This window comes from Schistocerca piceifrons, chromosome 2 (genome assembly GCF_021461385.2).
Source record: "Schistocerca piceifrons isolate TAMUIC-IGC-003096 chromosome 2, iqSchPice1.1, whole genome shotgun sequence".
In the NCBI taxonomy this organism is placed as follows: Eukaryota; Metazoa; Arthropoda; class Insecta; order Orthoptera; family Acrididae; genus Schistocerca; species Schistocerca piceifrons.
In genome coordinates this window covers 1,074,494,022-1,074,517,690 of record NC_060139.1, presented here as the reverse complement: position 1 = coordinate 1,074,517,690, position 23,669 = coordinate 1,074,494,022, and the positions used below count along the sequence as shown (strand labels likewise).

At 41.5% G+C, this 23,669-nt stretch overlaps 1 protein-coding gene across 1 annotated transcript in view; it reads left to right on the top strand.

Annotated features, from left to right (window-relative positions):
• Positions 1-3,908: 3,908 nt before the first annotated feature.
• Positions 3,909-23,669, top strand: part of LOC124776131 (putative protein TPRXL) — a 71,998-nt gene continuing 52,237 nt past the window's right edge. The window contains exon 1 of the mRNA XM_047250967.1: positions 3,909-4,046. Coding sequence (XP_047106923.1) covers positions 3,909-4,046 — 138 coding nt within the window. The remainder of the gene's footprint in view (positions 4,047-23,669) is intronic.

Sequence of the window (23,669 nt, the reverse complement as noted above, 5' to 3'; positions counted from 1 at the left end):
AACCTGCTTTCTTTGGGATTGGAATTATTATATTCTTCTTGAAGTCTGAGGGTATTTCGCCTGTCTCATACATCTTGCTCACCAGATGGTAGAGTTTCGTCAGGACTGGCTCTCCCAAGACTGTCAATTGTTCTAATGGAATGTTGTCTACTCCCGGGGCCTTGTTTCGACTCAGGCCTACAGCGCTCTGTCAAACTCTTCACGCAGTATCGTATCTCCCATTTCATCTTCATCTACATCCCCTTCTATTTCCATAATATTGTCCTCAAGTACATCGCCCTTGTATTGACCCTCTATATACTCCTTCCACCTTTCTGCTTTCCCTTCTTTGCTTAGAACTGGGTTTCCATCTGAGCTCTTGATATTCATACAAGTGGCTCTCTTTTCTCCAAAGGTCTCTTTAATTTTCCTGTAGGCAGTATCTATCTTAGCGCTATGAGATAAGCCTCTACATCCTTATATTTGTCCTCTAGCCATCCCTGCTTAGCCATTTTGCACTTCCTGTCGGCCTCATTTTTGAGACGTTTGTATTCCTTTTTGCCCGCTTCATTTACTGTGTTTTTATATTTTCTCCTTTCATCAATTCAATTCAATATTTCTTCTGTTACCCAAGGATTTCTACTAGATCTCGTCTTTTTACCTACTTGATCTTCTGCTGCCTTCACTGCTTCATCCCTCAGAGCTACCCATTCTTCTTGTACTGTACTTCTTTCGCCCATTCCTGTCAGTTGTTCCCTTATGGTCTCCCCGAAACTCCGTACAACCTCTGATTTAGTCAGTTGATCCAGGTCCCATCTCCTTAAATTCCACCTTTTTGCAGTTTCTTCAGATTTAATCTACAGTTCATAACCAATAGATTGTGGTCAGAGTCCACATCTGCCCCTGGAAATGTCCTACAATTTAAAACCTGGTTCCTAAATCTCTGTCTTACCGTTATATAATCTATCTGATACCTTGTAGTATCGCCAGGGTTGTTCCATGTATACAACCTTCTTTCATGATTCTTGAACCAAGTGTTAGCTATGATTAAGTTATGCTCTGTGCAAAACACTACCAGGGGACTACCTCTTTCATTTCTTAGGGGGCTACTTATTATGTTTCCTTCTCTCCCTTTTCCTACTGTCGAATTCCAGTCACCCATGACTATTAAAGTTTCGTCTCCCTTCACAACCTAAATAATTTCTTTTATCTCATCATACATTTCATCAATTTCGTCATCATCTGCAGAGGTAGTTGGCATATAAACGTGTACTACTGTAGTAGGCTTGGGTTTCGTGTCTATCTTGGCCACAATAATGCGTTCACTATGCTGTTTGTAGTAGCTTACCCGCACTCCTATTTTTTTATTCATTATTAAACCTACTCCTGCATTAGCCCTATTTGATTTTGTATTTATAACCCTGTATTCACCTGACCAAAAGTCTTGTTCCTCGTACCACCGAACTTCACTAATTCCCACTATATCTAACTTTAACCTATCAATTTCCCTTTTTAAATTTCCTAACCTACCTGCCCGATTAAGGGCTCTGACATTACACGCTCTGATCCGTAGAACGCCAGTTTTCTTTTTCCTGATAATGATGTCCTCTTGAGTACTCCCCGCCCGGAGATCCGAATGGGGGACTATTTTACCTCCGGAATATTTTACCCAAGAGGACGCCATCATCATCTAACCATACAGTAAAGCTGCAGGTCCTCGGGAAAAATTATGGCTGTAGTTTCCCCTGGCTTTTAGCCGTTCGCAGTACCAGCACAGCAAGGCCGTTTTTGTTAATGTTACAAGGCCAGATCAGTCAATCATCCAGACTTTTGCGGCTGCAACTACTGAAAAAGCTGCTGCCCCTATTCAGTAACCACACGTTTGTCTGGCCTCTCAACAGATACCCCTCCGTTGTGGTTGCACCTACGGTACGGCCACCTGTATCGCTAAGGAACGCAAGCCTCCCCACCAACGGCAAGGTCCATGGTTCATGGGGGGAAGGTAAAGCTAGTCAGAGTGTAAAAACTTATGTGAAGCTGCCTCAGCCCCTCTTCGCGACCTCGATGCGGCAGCCAAGAGTGCTGTACTGGGACTGAGTGGAGCCGAGGCAGCTTCAGATAAGTTTTTACAGTCTGACGATAATTTATGGAGTTGTAGTTTTAGCTTGACGATGTCACTATGGACAAACGGTAGTTACTTTTATTCTGAAGAGGGTTGGGTTATCCCGAATGAAACCTAGGTAAATCTTGGTAAACTTTGCAACTGAGGCTATTGGTAATTAAAATTAAAATTAATATTTATACAATTGCTGACAGGGCCGCGAAATGTTGAATTTATGGAGACGGCAGTTTGAGAATTGCACAAACCAGCACGAAAAATATACACTCGTAGGCGTGTTATGATTAAAGGTTTGGATGACTTATGGCAAGCTGGTCTTGCAGATATGAGGGAATATTCACACGAGAATGAATGATTAAAATATATTTGAATGCTTATTGATACATACTCCAAATATGCTTGGGCATAACACGTTTAAACAAAAAGTTTGGAAATGTCGCGGATGTGTTTGAGCGTTTGCTACAAACAGGGACGAATCAATGCCCAGACAACCTCCAAACCGATCACGTTGGAGAGTTTTTACAATAGGTATTTCAAGACCGTGATGCAGCAGTATTGAATACATCACTGCTCAACATTCACTCACCTGGAGGCAAGTATCGTGTAGGGTCTGAACAGAACAATAAAAGGTCGAATGTTTGTGCGTTTTAACCTTCGCGGCGCATGCAAATGGACAGATACCCTCCGAAAATAATTGCTCAGTATAACAGAACCAAACATAGCACAATAAAAATGAGGTAAATCGACGTTCGTGATAATGGACTCATGGATACGGTGTATTATCGCATTAAAATGCTGGATCCACGCAGACAGGGATTTAATGTAGGTGATTTGGTACGTATCTCAAAACACAAGACAGAAATGGAGAAATCATACCTTCCGAACTACCCAACGGAGATATTTACAGTTTCAAAGGCGCAAAGAAGTAATCCTAGAACTTATAGATTGAAGGATAGTAAAGGCGAAGAAATTGCAGGCTGCTTCTACACGCAGGAGTTGCAGATAAGCTCAGAATAGGATGCGTTTCTCGTGGAGGGAGTCGTAAGACGAAGGGGAAACAGAGCACTATTCAAATGGCTTCGTTTTCTTGCAGGACAAAAGAGTTGGATTGATGCTAACGATTTGCTATATAATGGGGCCGCACAGTCCACAACCACCGCAGTAGCATAACATGCGTGCTAGGAGACATGTTGGAGGAGGTGGTGGTATTCTAGACAAACTGACAGTGGAATTACACATTCCGGGATATAACAACTGTGGACCTAGAAGAAAGCTTCAGAAACGCTTGGCACGAGGTGATAAGGAGATTAACCTGCTCGACGAAGTGTGTATGGAATATGACATTGCATACGCTGCAAATAAAGATCTCTCACATTGCAGATTAGATTTCAGCTGATAAGTCTAAGGCGATACGGAGAAGAAAGGATATTGGTATACGTCAACGCATTGCAGCATTTGTGGTTGATAAAACCATGCGCAAAAAATTTAGTTGGGTTTTGGGAGTGATGAATAGAAGAACCAGAAACATGAGGATAGACAGAGACAAATTAAGATACAATCGATCCAGATATGAGGAAGGAATTGAATCATTCAGTGAATGGGACGACAAGAAGCGAAATAGGCTGAACTATGGGGAAAGGAAGAAAAGAAACGGAAGTACCGGTTGTGGAACAAGGATTGTGAGGAAATGGTATAGAGTAGCAGGAAAGCCTGGAGAGACTGGAGCAGCAAGAAGGACCCAAAAAATGGGAAATTTTCTTAGGAGCAAGAAAGGAAGCGGCCCGAACAATAAGATGGACCAGAAGACAAGATGAAGCAGGAACTGGACGAGATTGAGACCAACATCAGGAAAAACAACAGCAGATACTTTTTCGGGAAATTCAAAAAGAGTGTGATTGGATACAAGCGTAGAGAACTGTTTATAAGAGATAAGAATGGGGAGCTGGCTGTTAGTATGAAGGAGAACTGTAGGATTTTTGCAGAGTAGTTTTATGATCTGCTGAACTGTGAACCACCTGAAGACGAGCTGGAATTTGGGACTGACGCAGAAGGCAGACAGAGAGCCACGCCCTCGAACCAGGGATGAAGTCGCACATGCCATAAGCGATCTAAAGAATAATAAGGCAACTGGAGAAGATAGAAAAAAATTGTGGTAAGGTCTTATGGGACCAGACTGCTGAGTTCATCGGTCCCTAACACTACACAATACTTAATCTTACTTAAACTAACTTACGCTATGGACAACACACACACCCATGCCCGAGGGAGGACTCGAACCTCCGACGGGAGCAGCCGCATGGACCATGACAAGACGCCCTAGAACGCGCGGCTACCCCGCGTGGCAGGGAAGATGGTATAGCAGCGGAGATGATAAAAGTAGAGATGCAACAAAGCAATAGACAATATGACCTACATAATCCACCAGATTTGGAAAACAAAGAAGTTGGGAGAAGAATATAAGAATGCAATTGTAGTACCAATATATAAGAAGGGGAACAACAGAGATGCAAACAACTACAGAGGAATATCCTACTAGAGGTGGGATACAAGATGCTACCGAAACTCTTGCTCAAGACAGCAGAAGAATAGGTAGAAAGTACAGTTGGCGGCTACCAAGCGGGATTCAGGAAGGGAAGAGGATGTATAGAACAGGTATTTATCCTAAAGCAAATGATAGAATATAGGGCTTTAAAAAAACATTAAGACAGTAATAAGCTTCGTGGACTTCACAAAGGCATATGACTCCATCGACAGACACTCTTGTCAGGATCCTGAAGAACAGAGGACTAGATGGAACTACACCAGAGCTCATAAAAGAAATTCTGACAGACATAAAAGCAAAGATGAGATTCAGAGGAGTACTGCCAGTCGTAATTTGAGATCAACTCTGGTGTTAAACAGGGAGATGGGTTGTCACCATCGTTGTTTAATGTGGCACTGGACGAAGTGATCAGGCAGCGGAGAGCGATAAACGAGGAAATGGGAATACCAAAGACCCATGTGGGGAACAGAAAGCAAAAAAGGGCTCAAGTGGACTGCCTAGCCTTTGCTGGCGACATAGCAATAGTAAGTGAGACGGAAGAAGACGCAAAGACACAACTCGACAACTTAAGTAAGGCAGCCAAAAAGGTGGGACTGAGGATCGCCTATAACAAGACAAAGACATTAAATATCACTGCAGACTGGGAAACACCGGAAGGCACTGTGCAAATGGTGGACATATTTAAGTACCTGGGAGAATTTTTAACAGGAAGGAACAGGAGCAAGTAGGGAACTACAGATAGGATAAAGAAGATGAGGTCAGCCTTCTGTGTGACGAGAGAGATATACAATAAAAAGAACATATCCACAGAGGCAAACATAAGTCACTACAAGGCAACGGTGAGGAATGCAGTATTATATGCTGCTGAGACGATGACACTAGGAAGAAATGGGGCAGAACAACTAGAGAAAGAAGAGAGAAAAGTAGTGAGAAAAATACTAGGTCTTTGTGGTTAAAACGTTTTATTTCAAGTAGTACATCTTTTTATCTGAAGTTATGCAGCAGCCGCAACAGAGTTCATACACTACTGGCCATTAAAATTGCTACACCAAGAAGAAATGCAGATGATAAACGGGAATTCATTGGACAAATATATTAAACTAGAACTGACGAGTGATTACATTTTCATGCAATTTGAGTGCATAGATCCTGAGAAATCAGTACCCAGAACCACCACCTCTGGCCGTAATAACGGCCTCGATACGCCTGCGCATTGAGTCAAACAGAGCTTGGATGGCGTGTACAGGTAGGCTGCCCATGCAGCTTCAACACGATACCACCGTTCATCAAGAGTAGAGACTGGCCTATTGTGATGAGCCAGTTGCTCGGCCACCATTGACCAGATCTTTTCAAATGGTGAGAGATCTGGAGAATGTGCTGGCCAGGGCAGCAGTCGAACATTTCCTGTATCCAGAAAGGTTCGTACAGGGCCTGCAACATGCGGTCGTGCATTATCCTGCTGAAATGTAGTGTTTCGCAAGGATCGAATGAAGGGTAGAGCCATGGGTCGTAACACATCTGAAGTGTAACTTCCACTGTTCAAAGTGCCGCCAATGTGGTGACCGAGACGTGTAACCAATGGCACCCCATAACATCACACCGGGTGATACGCCAGTATGGCGATGACGAATACACGCTTACAATGTGCGTTCATTGCGATGTCGGCAAACACGGATGCGACCATCATGATGGTGTAAACAGAACCTCGATTCAACCGAAAAATGACGTTTTGCCATTCGTGCACTCAGGTTCGTCGTTGAGTACACCATCGCAGGCGCTCCTGTCTGTGATGCAGTGTCAAGGGTAACCGCAGCCATGGTCTCCGAGCTGATAGTCCATGCTGCTGCAACCGTCGTCGACCTGTTCGTGCAGATGGTTGTTGTCTGGGAAACGTCCCCATCTGTTGAAGCAGGGATCGAGACTTAGCTGCACGACCCGTTACAGCCATGCGGATAAGATGCCTGTCATCTCGACTGCTAGAGATACGAGGCCGTTGGGATCCAGCACGGCGTTCCGTATTACCCTCCTGAACCCACCGATTCCATATTCTGCTAGCAGTCATTGGATCTCGACCAAAGCGAGCAGCAATGTCGCGATACGATAAACCGCAATCACGATAGGCTACATTCCGACCTTTATCAAAGTCGGAAATATGATGGTACGCATTTCTGCTCCTTACACTAGGCGTCACAACAACGTGTCACCAGACAACGCCGGTCAACTGCTGTTTGCGTATGAGAAATCGGTTGGAAACTTTCCTCATGTCAGCACGTTGTAGGTGTCGCCAGCGGCGCCAACCTTGTGTGAATGCTCTGAAAAGCTAATCATTTGCATATCACAGCATCTTCTTCCTGTCGGCTAAATTTCGCGACTGTAACACGTCATCTTCGTGATGTAGCAATTTTAATGGCCAGTAGTGTATGATTATGTTCCTCACAAATTCATTCATTCATTCGCTATAACTATGACGCTTGGTTGACAGCGCAATGTTTCTTATTCCTAATAAGCGATACCATGCATATCTTAACAAACGAAAGAATCTCACACTCGATCACGCTATCCCCTATTAGAATAACTTACGCTTGCCACCCTGGCAGCTGGCTTCAGACACATAAATTTAGTAAGTGGATTGACAATTTTTTGAAGGTTTTGAAGTCATCTGATGAACATCCTGTTATGCTAATACTTGATGGGCACCTTATGACATTTCTGTGATTAACGAAGCAAGAGAAAACTTTGTCTGCTCGTAAAATGCAGTCTCTTCTGTAGACTTCGTGGAACTGCTAAAAACGTATTATCTCCATGGGATAGAAACCTGGTGGGCAGATAACCGACGTCAAGTATAAACCTGCTTGGAACGAGTACCAGTGGAAAAGGTATTAAAAGGCCTCTGGAAAACGGGACTTTTCTCATGTAACAGGCATATACTTGGAGGGAATGAGTTTGCAATACACAAAACGTTTAACATACAATACGAAAACAAAAAGATCTCAAAATCAGTGTTCATATCAAGACCCATGATTTCCCGTAAAATCAACTCGTTCTGAATCTGTTAATTAACTAACATTAGCTCGAAAGTGAGAAAGTTTGAAACAATTCAAATGGAATGAGCTTTAGTGGAACAAAGGAGACAGAATCGGAAGTTTTATTCTTGGAAAAGAAATCGGGAAAAACACAGTAATTTGGAGTCTGATACAAATTTAATTAAGGACAGTGGTTCAGATGTACAGTCTGCAGAGATAACACATAATACCTGTGCTACAGTGATCATTTCTGTGAAGATTAACATAGAGGAAAGGGCATAGTGAATGCAATGCAGTCCTTGGGTTCCAAAATAACTTAAGCTTCAAAAATGGCTTTTGTGTGCCCTGGCTGCAATTATTTTGCGCAATAAACGCAGGAAATGTTGTAGAGGCAATAAGAAAAGGATATTTCTGTTTAAGTGGTTATTTGTTCTTATATTATTTGAGATTAAGTGTTTTCTCTGTCTCACATTCGGTTGCCAGCTATTCGATTCACATTGACTTATTTGTATTCTCTTCAAATTTACATTTAGTTTGTGCTGAGCAGCACGAATTCTATTAATAAAATTGAAAGGAAATTATTTAATTTGGATTTCCAACCAACAAACACACATTTGTATCAAAATCTGTAGCATAAACTGGAGTAATTTCAGAAGACGAATGATTCACATGAGGGATGAGGCTAGTCAAAGGTCCACCGACCATTAGCATCAATCAACAGTCTTATCCGGCGAGACATGGAGGTGGATCAGCCTCTGTAAATTAGTGTCATCATCCAGCAGACTCCCATGTATTCAACATCAGGTGCCACACTTCGTCGGTGCGCATGGGGCCTTTATGATCCGGTGGTAGTTCACGACAGCCTTCATTTCGGATTACAAATTTTTAAAGACGCCAGTCGATCAGGCTGTCGTCAGCATGTTGTGAAAACCATTGCTGATACACTAATGTGCGACCAGATGACCACATATTCGATAAAGTATCCGTGCCCCATCGATGGAGCCACCACCACCAACACGAGTCTGTAATTTGGCCAATATGCAAATGTTGTGCCATTAACTGTAGCATGCTCTCCAAGGCCTGTAGATCACCACCAGACTCTCATTCACTGAGCTAATTCCGGAAAGCTCAGGTAGCGCCAATCACGTTCTACATTCAGTGCAGCAACGGCAAGCCTATATAATTTGTGTTGTCAAAGAGGCCCTCTTTATTAGCAGCGCTGTGCATTCTAAGGCAAGCATCCCGTAAGCAGCTGTGAACGTTTTGTGATCATCCAGGGAAACTGGTCCCATTCTTCAGCTGGACGGCGTTTAAAAATGGATGTTCCATACAACTCTCAATTAACACGATGTCTTGCCGAATCGTTGACACCTTTCCTCAGCCTGATTCTCGAACTTGGCCAGTTAGCCCTGTCTCGCACCACCACGTCATCTACTTCTGAGCACAGCATGGATGAAACAGGCTGCCACTTCACATTCTATGAAACCGTCACACTGGACGAGTGCCAGGACATTATCTCATGTGCTTTGCATATGCTGATACATTGTGAGAGTAGATGACTCTCATACACCCGTCTGTCACACAGTGTGTTATCATAGTCGGTATACCTCCGCATAATTCGTGTGAGGCTTGTAATACATCAACAAACAATACAATGACAAAAATGCTAACGAGTGGTCACCGACCCCAATTTCTTCAATCGAATTCCAAAGCGTGAAACGCTTCCACGGAACTACCACGAAGGTACACAGATTTAATGTTATTTATTATTGGAGGCAGAAGCGTCGTGTCGTTTCAAACACATAAAAAGTAGGTGTTATACTTTATACATAAAACAATATGCCATAACTAAACACAACTAAAGAATACCACAAAAGTCCATCAATGAAATCGATGCACTAAAACGGGAACAAATAGACTGCTCTAAGTACTGACGACACAACTTTCTATTTCTATGTAAAATCGCAATGATGCTTGGTTTTATGTTTCTTAATCTACTTGAGCAGTAGCGAACATGCGAATATCACCAGCAGTCCTCTGGGAGATACAGAACAATAACAGTAATATGGTACATAAGAAATACTATAGGTTATGCGCTATAAAATTTTAAATTTGTTTATAATACCTGTACTATGTGTTGTATTGTTCAGCACTTACTTATATTTTACGTTTATGGTTTCATAGAAATTTTTCAATTATTGTATTAATTTTATATACTTTCTAACACATTTTCATATGATTATAAATGGGGCAAATCATGGTTTCCAATGTCAGTGACATATTTTGCTGTGATAGATGCCAAAGAATCAAAGATATTGCTTCTTGTGTAATTTTTTTTAGCTTTGGTAATGTGAGCTATCTGTATATTTCTTTTGTACGTTATTAAAAATGTATGCAAACACATAATTAATGTAGAAGGAAGATGTGTAAATATTAACAGCTTAAAATCTGTTGTGTTATTTGTATAATTTTCGACAAAATGTTTGCCTTTTAGGTCTATTACTGTGTTAAGAATACTTCTCCCATCTATTCTCATAAGAGAAAAAATTTCTAGTTCTTCCAGAGTGTTTCAACAATTAACTTTATCAGCAAAAAGTGTTCAAACGTGTGTGAAGTTCTAAGGGACCAAACTGCTAAGGTCGTCGGTCCCTATACTTACACACTACTTAAACTAACTTATGCTAAGAACAGCACACACGCCCATGCCTGAGGGGGGACTCGAGCCTCCGGTGGGAGGGGCCGGACAATCCGTGTCATGGCGCCCCAAACCATGCAGCTTCTCCATACGGCACCTTTATCAACAGTTTGTATAACTGACACACATTTTATTATGTCTGTCACTTTTAGGCTTTGCTCTCTCAAGTGTGTACTGAATGGTGATTAGTTATTTTCACTGCTATTCTTGAAAACTCGTTTTAAAATTTCTCCTGGTTTGACATATACAGTCTTTACATCTCAATTTTTATAAACTCCAGATCTGGGAAATATTGTTTGTTTTCCTAGAGACTGGTATGTTCATATTCTTACTTCGGTCTCTGATCTGAATCAGTTTTTCAGATTTGTTTTCTGGAGATCATACTGCATTTTCCCTGCTATTTCTCCCCATTGTGATGAAACTATTGATTTGGCTCTCTATGTTTTGAATTCGTTTAAATGCAATTAATTCTTTTGATCAATCTTGATCTGTTTTGTTCATTTTGGAAAGAATTTTGTCATAGGGTTATATTCATTGTTCTGCACTATAAGTGTAGCAATTTCTAAGTTAATAATAACTTAGCGGATATTTGTAGATTCTGCTAATTCCAGAACGAAATAGGCTTCTGAGTAGCACCTACTATGGCAAGAGTTGTTGTTGATCATTGTATCCCTAGTTGTAAGTTTTCTGAAAAATTATGAAGGTATGTGCTTAGTTTTCTTCCCTGTTCATAGGTCTTCAAAAATTTGTTTCGTTGTTCTCCTCAAGCACTATTATGAATGTGATGTTGTGATGTAGTTCACTGAATTGTGAATAGAATATAGTTATTCCTTATTTACTTCCATTGATTAGGACATAGCTTAAGTAGTACTGTATTTTGCTGTTCCACTTTGTGTGGTTACTGAAGGAATCATTTTCAAAGTTATGCATTGGCGGCGCTCCACTGATATTCACATTAGTCAGACATCAGCAAAAACACCCTTTGAGTGCATTAGCAGGATTTGGGTTTGGTGTGTTAATACTGTCGAATCGAGTGTCATGCCTTTTGCTTTACATACCATACATTTTGATGGGCAAATCTGCTCACTATCACTGAAGTATGTGATGCGACATAGCCATCTACTCATTACAACGTACAAAATCTCATGTAAGGTGTGAAATTAACATTCATACAGGCTGTCACCTTACATATCCGCCTCCTTCTGTGGTCAGTTTTGTGATGGGTCAATCAACAGTTGAGAAATTGATTCATGTTAGTGCAAAATTCTTCTCAACAGCTGGATGTAGCAATCGTTATACATTTATACTGACCAACTCTATATTTTCATTTGGCATAGTCAAAAAAGGTGTTCTTTCAGTCTCCCTTTGTTTTTACATTGCACTTGATTTACTATATACAACAGATTTGAGCACAAAACTAATGTTTTTCTAGAATTTAACATGTTTTTCTAGTATTCTGTGTTAATAAAATTATTTAAGTAATATGAAGCCTTTTCTTTCTATTCTATGGTTGTCTATACTTTATTTTTAAACAAAAAATAGATTCTCTTTCAATTTATATACTACATTTTTATATCTGATGTTAATATAAACTTGTAGCACTCATAGTTTTTAAATTTCAGACTGATTTTTATTTGACATGAATGTTTACGTTAAATGATTATGGAGATGTATTGAAGTTAAGGAAACCTTCATTTAAGGTTACCCTCCCCTATTTCAATTCTTATATTTTACTCTCAACCTCAATTTCTATGTTTATTATTAGTTTTTATGGCAATTATAATCCATGAATGTTTCATCCCTTACAATAATTTTTCGAATTATATTTATAAGTACTATTCCTATAACTGTACAAACATTTCAGTAACTGTTTTCATTCAAAAACATATTTATGTCCCCCAAAAATCTTAAACTTATGCATTATTATTTTACAGAAGAAATAAATTATTAATTGAATTTTACAAAAATATTTAATTCCTAATTCTACTATTTACCCTGTAAACATCAAATTAACATCATCAGATTGGAAAACCCTTTTTAGCACATAACCTATATATCAACAAACATGATACATGCTAGAATCTTAGACTCCCAAGAAAACACCAACACATTGTTTTCATAAACTAGTTATGTTGCCAAAATACGAAATACAAGAAAATATCATTTATCTGTCAAGTTTTAAAAAAGTCAAAAGTATTGTTGACAAAAATCTATTTCTTACACAAAATTCTTCAAGAATTAAAGATTTTTAAACAATAACAGACTGTGTGTCCGTAATATTTTTTCAGTTTAGCCATATACATGTTATTATGTCACAGACAGTCTTTTCTCATATATCTTCAATGTGGTTCATTGAAGTAATCGTCCTCATCTTCATGTGCCTCGACATGTCTCCTCTGAGCATACAATGATGGTTGGCAGAGAGATAGATTACAGAAAGTTTCAGTGTATTATGAATGCATGGTTGCCTTCATTCCATTCCGCATGTACCCATGACGAAATTATATTGGCGATCTATTATTAGCATAATAAAATCTTATATTCTTTGTGAATCCTCGAATCTTTATGCCTGTCCATCGTTGGTTAGATCATTCGCGTTTTCTGTACGAATAGCCGTCTCTCATCTCTCGTTGTGACATTTGAAAGTGTTGCAGTTTGCCATAAGGAATATATTGGACATTTGTATTGCTAGAACAGTTAAAATGGAAATGGAAATGGCTCTGAGCACTATGGGACGTAACATCTGAGGTCATCAGTCCCATAGAACATAGAACTACTTAAATCTAACTAACCTAAGGACATCACACACATCCATGCCTGAGACAGGATTCGATCCTGCGACCGTAGCAGCCACGTGGTTCCAGACTGAAGCGTCTAGAACCTTTGGGCCACACCGGCCAGCTAGTTAAAATGTATTTTATGTTGGTAGGGAGATACAGTAATGGTCTTGTATAGGAGGGGATTTAGAAAGGTCCCTTGATTTATTCTGATCCAGGTTTTCTTCTTCCTAATCTTCTGCATTAAATCTTCTTTTATGGTTGCATCCTGCTACCTTCTCACTTGTGTCTTCACTCTTCTCTGGACTGGAAATTGGGACTTAAGATCTGCTTAACCTTGTTACTATACAATCCATTCTTATAGTATTTTCTTTCAAACCGTTGTATTTCCTTTACTATACCAGGTTGTTCTTCAGGATAGATGGGACATCCTTCCATCGTTCTCTTCCTTACTCCCATGAGTGTTCAGGTAATGTTCCACAGTTGCTGGATTCCATAGGGTATGACGTAAATTTCAACTGATGGGTTACAGAAACGCGCCTCTTCTTCTTCCAATGACTTCAAATATTTGTTCGTAATTGATGTAACACGTCCACCTCCATTCTGGTTTGGTGGACATCCATCATATCTCTTTATGCTGCTCTAAATGGCTTGCAACAGAAGCGCTAAGTATCTATCACCTTAGCAAAACTGTTGTTATGAAGATCGCATGTGACTACCACATGAATAAAGAGTGTATCATGTCACATGTCGACTCTACCCAGGTTTCATCATAGATCCTTATACTTTTCCACAGAGGTGTTATCGTCTTGGACCACAAAGGCATTTCCTTTCGTCATCTCGAAAGCTGACATAACAGGCACCCACAGTCAGTGTTCTTTCCTCTCATACCTAACCACTATACTCAATTGTGATGTCGATCTGACCGTGATGATGATGGATTGTTCTTGATGACTTCGTGTATAATACAACACTGTGCGCACCTTTGTCCATCTTACATCCCCAAGTTTCTCTGATTTACATGTTACTACCACCTATTGCAGTTTTTGGAATGCTTTGCCAATCTTTATCAAAGCAAAAATGATTATCAGAAACCCATCTCCCATAAGATAGATTACAAACTTTACAAATACTTAATTACTAAGAGACTTAACAAAAATTCTGTATTAAAAACTATACATAAGAATCTCTTTCGTGAAACTCTTCATAACTTTGCTTGCATTTTAACAGATCAAAATCTTTTATCCTCATTCTATATGTACACTTCCTTTTTTATTTTCACTATTAGTATAAAGATAATAGTTACCTCATCATCATCACGAAGAATAGTAAGAGGAAAACTGATGGTGATGGAGGTTAGTGTAGTAGTATGTCCCTTTTATTTTCTAACTACATGTTCATCATATAAAAACTCCACAGTTTGACTCCAACTCCGGAGTCTTTATCTCTGCAATCTCTTATTTTCGACATAAGTTGTAACAGAACTTCAAATTTCATTATATCTCTACTTCTTGTCTCCCTTTTAAAAACTTTCTCCACTGTTCAAATCCAATGTTCTAGTGTTGGTACTTTTATTAGTTATAGTTATCCCTATATCCTTCTTATGAACGATAAACTTTTATATTATTTCTCCCTCTATCTTACTCTTCCTTATTGAAGTCATCCCTGTGTGAACTCATGTCCCTCTATCTATATATTTCAAAGAAATAACGTGATTCTTGCTTTCTGTAATAATTCAATTCTCTCTCCTAATTCTTATCTCTTAAAAACTTTTTACATCCATTTCCCTATCACCTCCTTTTAATTTCAACTTGTGGTAACTTCCAAAAATCATAAGTGCTTCTCATATTCCCAAAAATGTCTCCTCAAGAAAATGTTCATCGTCCATGATGGAACAACCCACAAATAAATAATTCCATCATACACAATTCATTATACACATAATGTCTTGGCTTCCCTTCTCCCCCCCCCCCAAAAAAGAATCATCAACTTCTTCCTACTTTACACTACATTATAAGAGAGAATATACTACTATTTCGTCAAATTATCCACATGCTAATCTCTGCCTTTTTCCTTTCTTTCTCATCATTCCCCATAACACGCTTACTTTAGATCTTACTGTATTGTTCTTCCTTCACAAATATCTTTTTGATACACTAGTAATGAGATAAGTACAAATTAAAATTTTTTTTATTTGTATGCATTTTCTTAACTTCCATAGTCTTTAACTTCTAAATTTTACTCTCATTGAAATCTGGATATCTGATACATCTAATTTTTCTTGGGGACTTCGTATTTACTTTTTTACCCTTTGTAAACTTTCAAGTGACTAACATGGTGCAAACCCAATGATTTTCCTGTTTTTGAGTTAACCAATTCGACTCCACTATTATAAACCACCTTACCTAATTCCATAGGGGTTTTATATACTGAAAAGAATTTATGGCTTTGATGTTTTTTCTTGCTAGAGAGATGGTGGGTTTTCACAAGTACTTTTTGTCCTATTGAAAACCCTCCTGAGTTTGCCATTTGTCCGCCCGGTTCTTTCTATTTAACGCCACAGCCTTCAAATTGCTCAGTGCCAATTTTACTAGACGTTGATGATCTGAATGTTCTGGGATGGGGTTATATGCCCATATTTTTTATTATAAACATCTATGATCCCCTGTCCTATATACATCATCAGACTTGTGTATCAATACTGGTGTTGCCAATGGTGCATTATCTCCTGAGCATCTCCTTTCTCTCTCGTTTCGTATAAATGAACTAAATCCTCAACAATTCGGTCATCATTAGTTTTTGTACACCTGCATACATTAACTGTTGACAACTCTTGTTCCTCAGAATCGGACGATCCCCAGCCATTTGTTTCTCACCATGGTGGCATTTGTATCTGATCAACTTATAAACCTAGTTCATAATCTAATTGATCAAGTCTACTAACATATTTAATTAAAAAGTCAACTTCATTTGGCGATTGAATCTCTTGTGACTGGTCTTCATACCGTTCATCTCGTCAGTTCTGTTTCTGACCAGGGTTTGGTGGCCTCAACTCGACTTCCTGTACGTTTTCATATGGTGTGCGTTGTCCTGCTGAAGTCTGATTCTCCCAACCTTTCTGTATTCTAGGTATTTTAGTTCCACCCGAATAATTTGAGTTTTGTGTTGGAGAACTTCTAAACCTCCCTGCTTCGTTTGCACCGTGATCATATCGGGTTTTATAGTTACCACCCTAATTTCTAGAACCAAACCCATTATTGTAATTCCGCGGCTCACCAAAACCATAACTATTTTTTGACCTCTGTTAGTTGCCAATTCCATGGGCGATTACTATTGTTCCCCAAATGATTACCTTTCCCAACACTACTTGCCATTGTAAGCATTATTAAAGGCCACTCGGTTGCTATTACTCCCCATACCATTAGTTTCTCTCACTGCACGTCGTTTATTCGCGTCATATTCCCTGAAGATAAATGCAAGTTCTCTTAACATCCCGTTAAATGTTCTTCCAACCGACGACTACTGATAACGCAAGGGTAACTTCATTGTGCTCATACGTATAGTTCTCCATCACTGTATGGATTGTGTAAACACTGTTTTTCGCCATTTCTTCAGAAAATCTAACTGGCTTCTTTACTTCCAAATTTCAAATGACCGCTTTTGTAACATATTTTATCCTATTTTGGGTTTCCGTGAACCAGTATTGCTCCAAGAATGCACATATAATTGTTCATACGACTGACAGTTTGCAGCGACTCATTGCATCGTTTCCGCTACTGCGTCTTCCATATGACCACAAACGAAATCAAGTTTATTCTAAGTGGCCAATGTTCCGGTAAACCGATATAGAATTGATGGATAAATGTACGGGGGCGTAGTCCATTTCCGTTTTCTTTGTAATGTTGCAATTTTCTGACTGTAAAAAAAAGATAATTGTCAGATTTCGCTGTTGCACCATATGACATTTGTGTTTTCGCAACATTTTCTGTTCCCTTAATTTGCGTCACACTTTCCTTTATTCGTACTACCACATTTGGATCCTGAGACGACATACGAGAGTAAGTCAATTATTATCCTCAACGTAATTATAAAATTTTATTGTGATCAAATAGGAAACTTACAAGAACAATATTTTTCGACATAGTCTCCTTGCGTTTCAACGCACTTGGTCCATCGTTGTACAAGCTTCCTGATGCCCTCATAAAAGAAGGTTCTCGGTTGAGCTGCGAGCCAGGAATGCACCGCTTCCTTCGCTGGTTCGTCCGAGGCAAATCGACGGCCCCTTAATGCCTCTTTGAGAGGACCAAACAAGTCATAGAAGATCGGGACTGTATGGAGGATGATCCAGTACTTCAAATTAGAGTTTCTGGAGCGTTTCAGCAATGTGGGCAGCAGTATGCACCTTGTGACAGCAATCCTCGGCGTTTGCTTCGAATTGCAGGCTTTAGCCTGGCAGTAAGCATCTCACTGTAACGTACGCTGTTTATTGTTGTGACCTTTTCCTCACAATGTCCCACTACTGGACCTTGTGCGTCCCAAAAAACCGTAAGCATCAGTTTTCCTGGGTCTTGAACTTTCCGTTGCATGGCGAATTTGGATGTTTCCATTCCGTTTACTCTCCGGCTCCTAATGATGGATCCATGTTTCGTCACCGGTAATGATCCTGTCTAAGAAGTTGTCCCCTTCGTTACCACAGCGATCCAAATGTTTTTCGCAGTTGTCGAAAGGCATTTGTTTATGCAACTGTGTGAGTTGTTTTGGGACCCATCTAGCACAAACTTTATGAAACCCAAGTCTGTTGAGGATGATTTCGTAGGCAGATCTGTGACTAATTTGCAGACGATGTGCCACTTCATCAATAGTTAATCGTGTGTCTAAGAGAATCATTTCACGTGGACGCTCAATGGTTTCTTCATTTGTGGCGGTGAAAGGTCGTTCGGCTCCTTCATGTGTGACCATTCCGGAGTTTTTCAATCCATTCGTAGACACTCCGTTGTGGCACAACACTTTTCCCGTACTGTACCGAAAGTCTTCGATGAATTTCGGCCCCTGGTAAGCCTTCCGACCACAAAAACGGATCACTGAACGTTGCTCTTCTTTGGTGCAAATAGACAGCGGAGCAGCCATGATTAAAAGCACGCCAGCGATAATGAAACTAATCTAGCAGCCTGAAAATTGCAAAGGTATAACAACAAATAAACAAAGCATGCGTCATCAACGTAAAACGACAATACTATCAAAACAAACGAAAATGTAACTAAACTGCGGATAATAATTGACTTTCCCTCGTATTTGAGCCCCATCTAGCACCGCATTTACGCAATGGTCTGAAGTTATCTACACCGTACCGTTCCTCGTGTATCGGACTGAAAGATACGTTAAAATTTCCCGTTACTGGATCAGTGTTTTGTCTTTGTACTTGTTTCATTCTGACCTGCGGTATCTGGCCTGTTGTACTGTAACTCACAAATTGAGAATTTGGTGCATGTGTCGTCGTAAATTGCTATGTTACCGCGTCATTCGAGTACGTTCGGAGGGTCGGCTGCCGCTCTGTTAGAATGCGCGCAGTTACCGCTTCTCGCGCCATTGTCTGCTGCGAACGCACATTATCTGCTTCGCTCTCCTGTCTCATGGGTACTTTTGCCATTTGTTTCTTTTTCGGATCGGAAAATACTGACATCTTGTGGACATATAAGTGGAATCTCATGACTTCCTTGCGTTTCCGCAACTGACACGGATGTTGCACAGCGGGTTTGGTTACTTATGGACTTTTTTCCACCACTACGTCAGATGATACTTCCGATTCCGTCGCTCCACTACTTCTTTCTGTGAGGTACTCAATTCACTGCTTCAGCTCTGTACGAAACTCTTCATGCTGCTGCTTATTTTCCGAGGTGATATTTACAGTGCGTGTATCGCATCTTCTTAAGGCGGATAACGTGTCACGTTTCCTGACATTAAATTCTTCCACGATTTGTTGCTTCTTACCAATGCCTTACGTGCTAAATTATCAGCTCTTTGGTTGACGTTAGACACTGCATCCTGCACATGGTCAATGTCAGTACGGATCTTTTACTGATCGGCCATAAGCGATTCAATTATTTCACGCGAGTCTCTCGCCTCTTTCCGGATTCCAATAAACTGTTCATTAACTTCCGTTGGCATCTTTTGCTTGTTTTCTTCGCGAACTTTATCGAACCCAGCACTGGTTTTAGTTTTGAGACCATTTAAAGCAGCATTTGTGGCCGCTAACCCCGCATTTGTTCCTGTTTTTAAGTCTACTAAGCCTGCGGTCATCGCCTCACTTGTTTGTTGGACAACAGTAGTGAGTTGGTTCTCCATTGCGAACAAACTATCAGACGCTTCGCCATCGTCACCTGACACCATTTGGTGTACATTTTGCCGTTCGCGTCCCTCACGCGTCGTTTCACAGACTTCTATGCATAGTGCTGACGCACATACACTCATTATTTCCGTAGAAAACTGTCCTGTTTGATTCAGAATTACAACATTTGGTTGAACGTATCGAAGTTGTACGACCTCTGATTCTGCATCTGAACCACTAGATCTGTTATCTGCCCGGTTTTGTACGGTCTCAGCCTGAGATGCCGATTGCGAAACTGCCACCATTCCCTCTGCATTGTTACTTAGTTCGGTTTCGAGACCCGCGTTCGATACATTTTGTTGTATGCCATTTTCTATCCTTTCAGGATATTGAGTTTGCCCTAACGCGATGATCTACGTCCGTCTGCCATCTCAGACCGAGTAACTGACATCTGTCGTTCACGATTTGCGTGTGCAGCATGAAGTTATACGACCTGACACGTCTCCAAAATATCATAAAATGTCTCTTGTGACATTAACACATAATTATCAACGATGTTCACAGTTTGTGGGAAATCAAACCAACTCAACAAGGCCGTAAATAACTTCGCGCGTGCCAGAAAGCTCATGCATAAGCTACTTGTTAATCAAAAACACAAAAATTTTTTCTTTATTCGTTAATACAACCTTTTCTCCTCTGTGGATCATACATTTACGGTAATCTGACCACTATGCAGACACATACATTATTTTCCAAAAAATATTTTTTTTGAGTTCTTAATACCAATTTTAATTACTCCCTCCAGTTTGACTAATTGGCATCCTGGCAGGTTCACCATTTTCTGACACTCCACTCCTTTTCATCTTCATCAGACATCAGCAAAACCACCCTGTGAGTGCATTATCATCACTAGAATAAATTACTGGGGATAGGAGTGGACTCTTATTCTATGACAGAGCACATATCTGTTTAGCTATAAAAAACTGGTTCAATATCTGTATTGTTGTCAATGAAGAACACTGGTTTACATAGACTGTGAAATGATAGTTTCAGGACAATTGTCAAGATAACATAATACGTCCTGATTAGCAGAAATAGCACTGAACACAACAATATCAAATTTAAATAGAACGTTCTCTACAAGCTTTTTCTTACATCTAGACAGTGAAGCACTGTCTGAGTTGGCCAGTCTTACGTCAAATCATCCGATTCTGGTTCTAAATTCGGTACATTTAGGATGATAACCAAGTCTACAGAGGATGGTTAGTTTTTGTGACAAGATACGCAAAAGATTACTCGAGGTTGCTCGTGTTCACAGTGGATGCGAGATGGCGTTCAAATAACTTTACGCCTCTGCCAACGGCATTTACCTTTAGCAGCGACGTGTTGTCGGCTGCATGGCTTTTCTCGCCCTGTGAAAATCGTATAAAGAGCTAATTAAAATCTGCCCTATCTTTCTCGTTACGCGAGAAAACATGCACTCATCCCCAGTCTGGAAAATATGGCGATATACACGTGTATAGATGGAGCAGCGTGTATACTTCAACGCCCTCTCAGTTCTCGTAAGGACAATTAAACACGTGGCTGTTTCGTTTCTCCGCTGTAGGAGCTCAATGACTCCTCGGCTAATTTCTAGCGGAATGTCAGACAAAGTGAACGCAGTGTTCACACAAAATTCCTCTTTTGGCGTCGTGCAGAGCCTGATGCTGCCTGTTCTACACTTGACACTGGTTCAGAGGAGAGTACTCGAAGTTTTCGGTATTGTGTCTTTCGTAGCAAACTGTCCCCCCACCTACGTCCTATCGTGGTTCGCATCATGGCCTTTTAGAGCAATGGAAGCGTTCCTTTCATAATATTATACACTCCTGGAAATTGAAATAAGAACACCGTGAATTCATTGTCCCAGGAAGGGGAAACTTTATTGACACATTCCTGGGGTCAGATACATCACATGATCACACTGACAGAACCACAGGCACATAGACACAGGCAACAGAGCATGCACAATGTCGGCACTAGTAAAGTGTATATCCACCTTTCGCAGCAATGCAGGCTGCTATTCTCCCATGGAGACGATCGTAGAGATGCTGGATGTAGTCCTGTGGAACGGCTTGCCATGCCATTTCCACCTGGCGCCTCAGTTGGACCAGCGTTCGTGCTGGACGTGCAAACCGCGTGAGACGACGCTTCATCCAGTCCCAAACATGCTCAATGGGGGACAGATCCGGAGATCTTGCTGGCCAGGGTAGTTGACGTACACCTTCTAGAGCACGTTGGGTGGCACGGGATACATGCGGACGTGCATTGTCCTGTTGGAACAGCAAGTTCCCTTGCCGGTCTAGGAATGGTAGAACGATGGGTTCGATGACGGTTTGGATGTACCGTGCACTATTCAGTGTCCCCTCGACGATCACCAGTGGTGTACGGCCAGTGTAGGAGATCGCTCCCCACACCATGATGCCGGGTGTTGGCCCTGTGTGCCTCGGTCGTATGCAGTCCTGATTGTGGTGCTCACCTGCACGGCGCCAAACACGCATACGACCATCATTGGCACCAAGGCAGAAGCGACTCTCATCGCTGAAGACGACACGTCTCCAGTCGTCCCTCCATTCACGCCTGTCGCGACACCACTGGAGGCGGGCTGCACGATGTTGGGGCGGGAGCGGCAGACGGCCTAACGGTGTGCGGGACCGTAGCCCAGCTTCATGGAGACGGTTGCGAATGGTCCTCGCCGATACCCCAGGAGCAGCAGTGTCCCTAATTTGCTGGGAAGTGGCGGTGCGGTCCCCTACGGCACTGCGTAGGATCCTACGGTCTTGGCGTGCATCCGTGCGTCGCTGCGGTCCGGTCCCAGGTCGACGGGCACGTGCACCTTCCGCCGACCACTGGCGACAACATCGATGTACTGTGGAGACCTCACGCCCCACGTGTTGAGCAATTCGGCGGTACGTCCACCCGGCCTCCCGCATGCCCACTATACGCCCTCGCTCAAAGTCCATCAACTGCACATACGGTTCACGTCCACGCTGTCGCGGCATGCTACCAGTGTTAAAGACTGCGATGGAGCTCCGTATGCCACGGCAAACTGGCTGACACTGACGGCGGCGGTGCACAAATGCTGCGCAGCTAGCGCCATTCGACGGCCAACACCGCGGTTCCTGGTGTGTCCGCTGTGCCGTGCGTGTGATCATTGCTTGTACAGCCCTCTCGCAGTGTCCGGAGCAAGTATGGTGGGTCTGACACACCGGTGTCAATGTGTTCTTTTTTCCATTTCCAGGAGTGTATATTTGGAGTTGTTGCCAGTTTTCCAAACATTGAAGCCTTTCATCTTATGGAAACTAACCCCGACAATCTCAAAGGGCTTACCTTGAAACCGCGCTGTAATATTATGTCTGGGGTGAACTAAACTTGCAATAGAGTTTAAATTGGTAAAATGAGTAAATGTCTTATAGTTGAAACCTATATCCGCGATACTGAGGCTTGATTCCGGGAGGGGAGGGAAGGTAGGTGCAAATTTAACGAGGAACGAAAAATTAAGAAGCTCCTCTGGACAGAGCGTCGCAATAAGCAAAAGAACTTAAGTGACCGACGACCTGCACCCAAATCTCTACCTTTTACGCAAGTGCGTAAACATGCTAGACGGCAATAGTGTACGGAACGACATGTCTGGGGACAGGTTGCGACGAATCCAAATTCTATTTGTTTGAGAATGGTGGCCGCATTTTGGTTCGTCGCAACCAAGGGCAGCTGTATCAAAGTGACTACATTAGCACAAGACATACAGCACCAGCTCAAGACCTTATGTTGTGGGCTCCTATTGGGTACAGCCACAAATCGCAGTTGGTACGTATTCAGGTCACTTGAGAAGTGTGGCCTACGTCACTGACATCCTGCGACACACAGTCACACCCTTTCTGCAGAACACTCCAGACGCCACTCTTTACCAAGACGGTGCACGACCACATGTTGCTGTTCGAACACGTGCGTTGTTGGTGTAAAAGTATGTCAGCTTTTTGCCCCTGCTTGCCAGATTTCGAGGCTTGTCGCCAATCGAATATGTGTGGGATGCCGTGGGACGTCAGGTGCAGCACTGCGACTTAATGTTAACAACCACAGGTAACCTTGGAACCAGGTGAATGCAGCATGGATGACTATACCACAGGACGCCGTTAGCGCCTTATAAGCGTCTATGTCATCACTGATGGAACA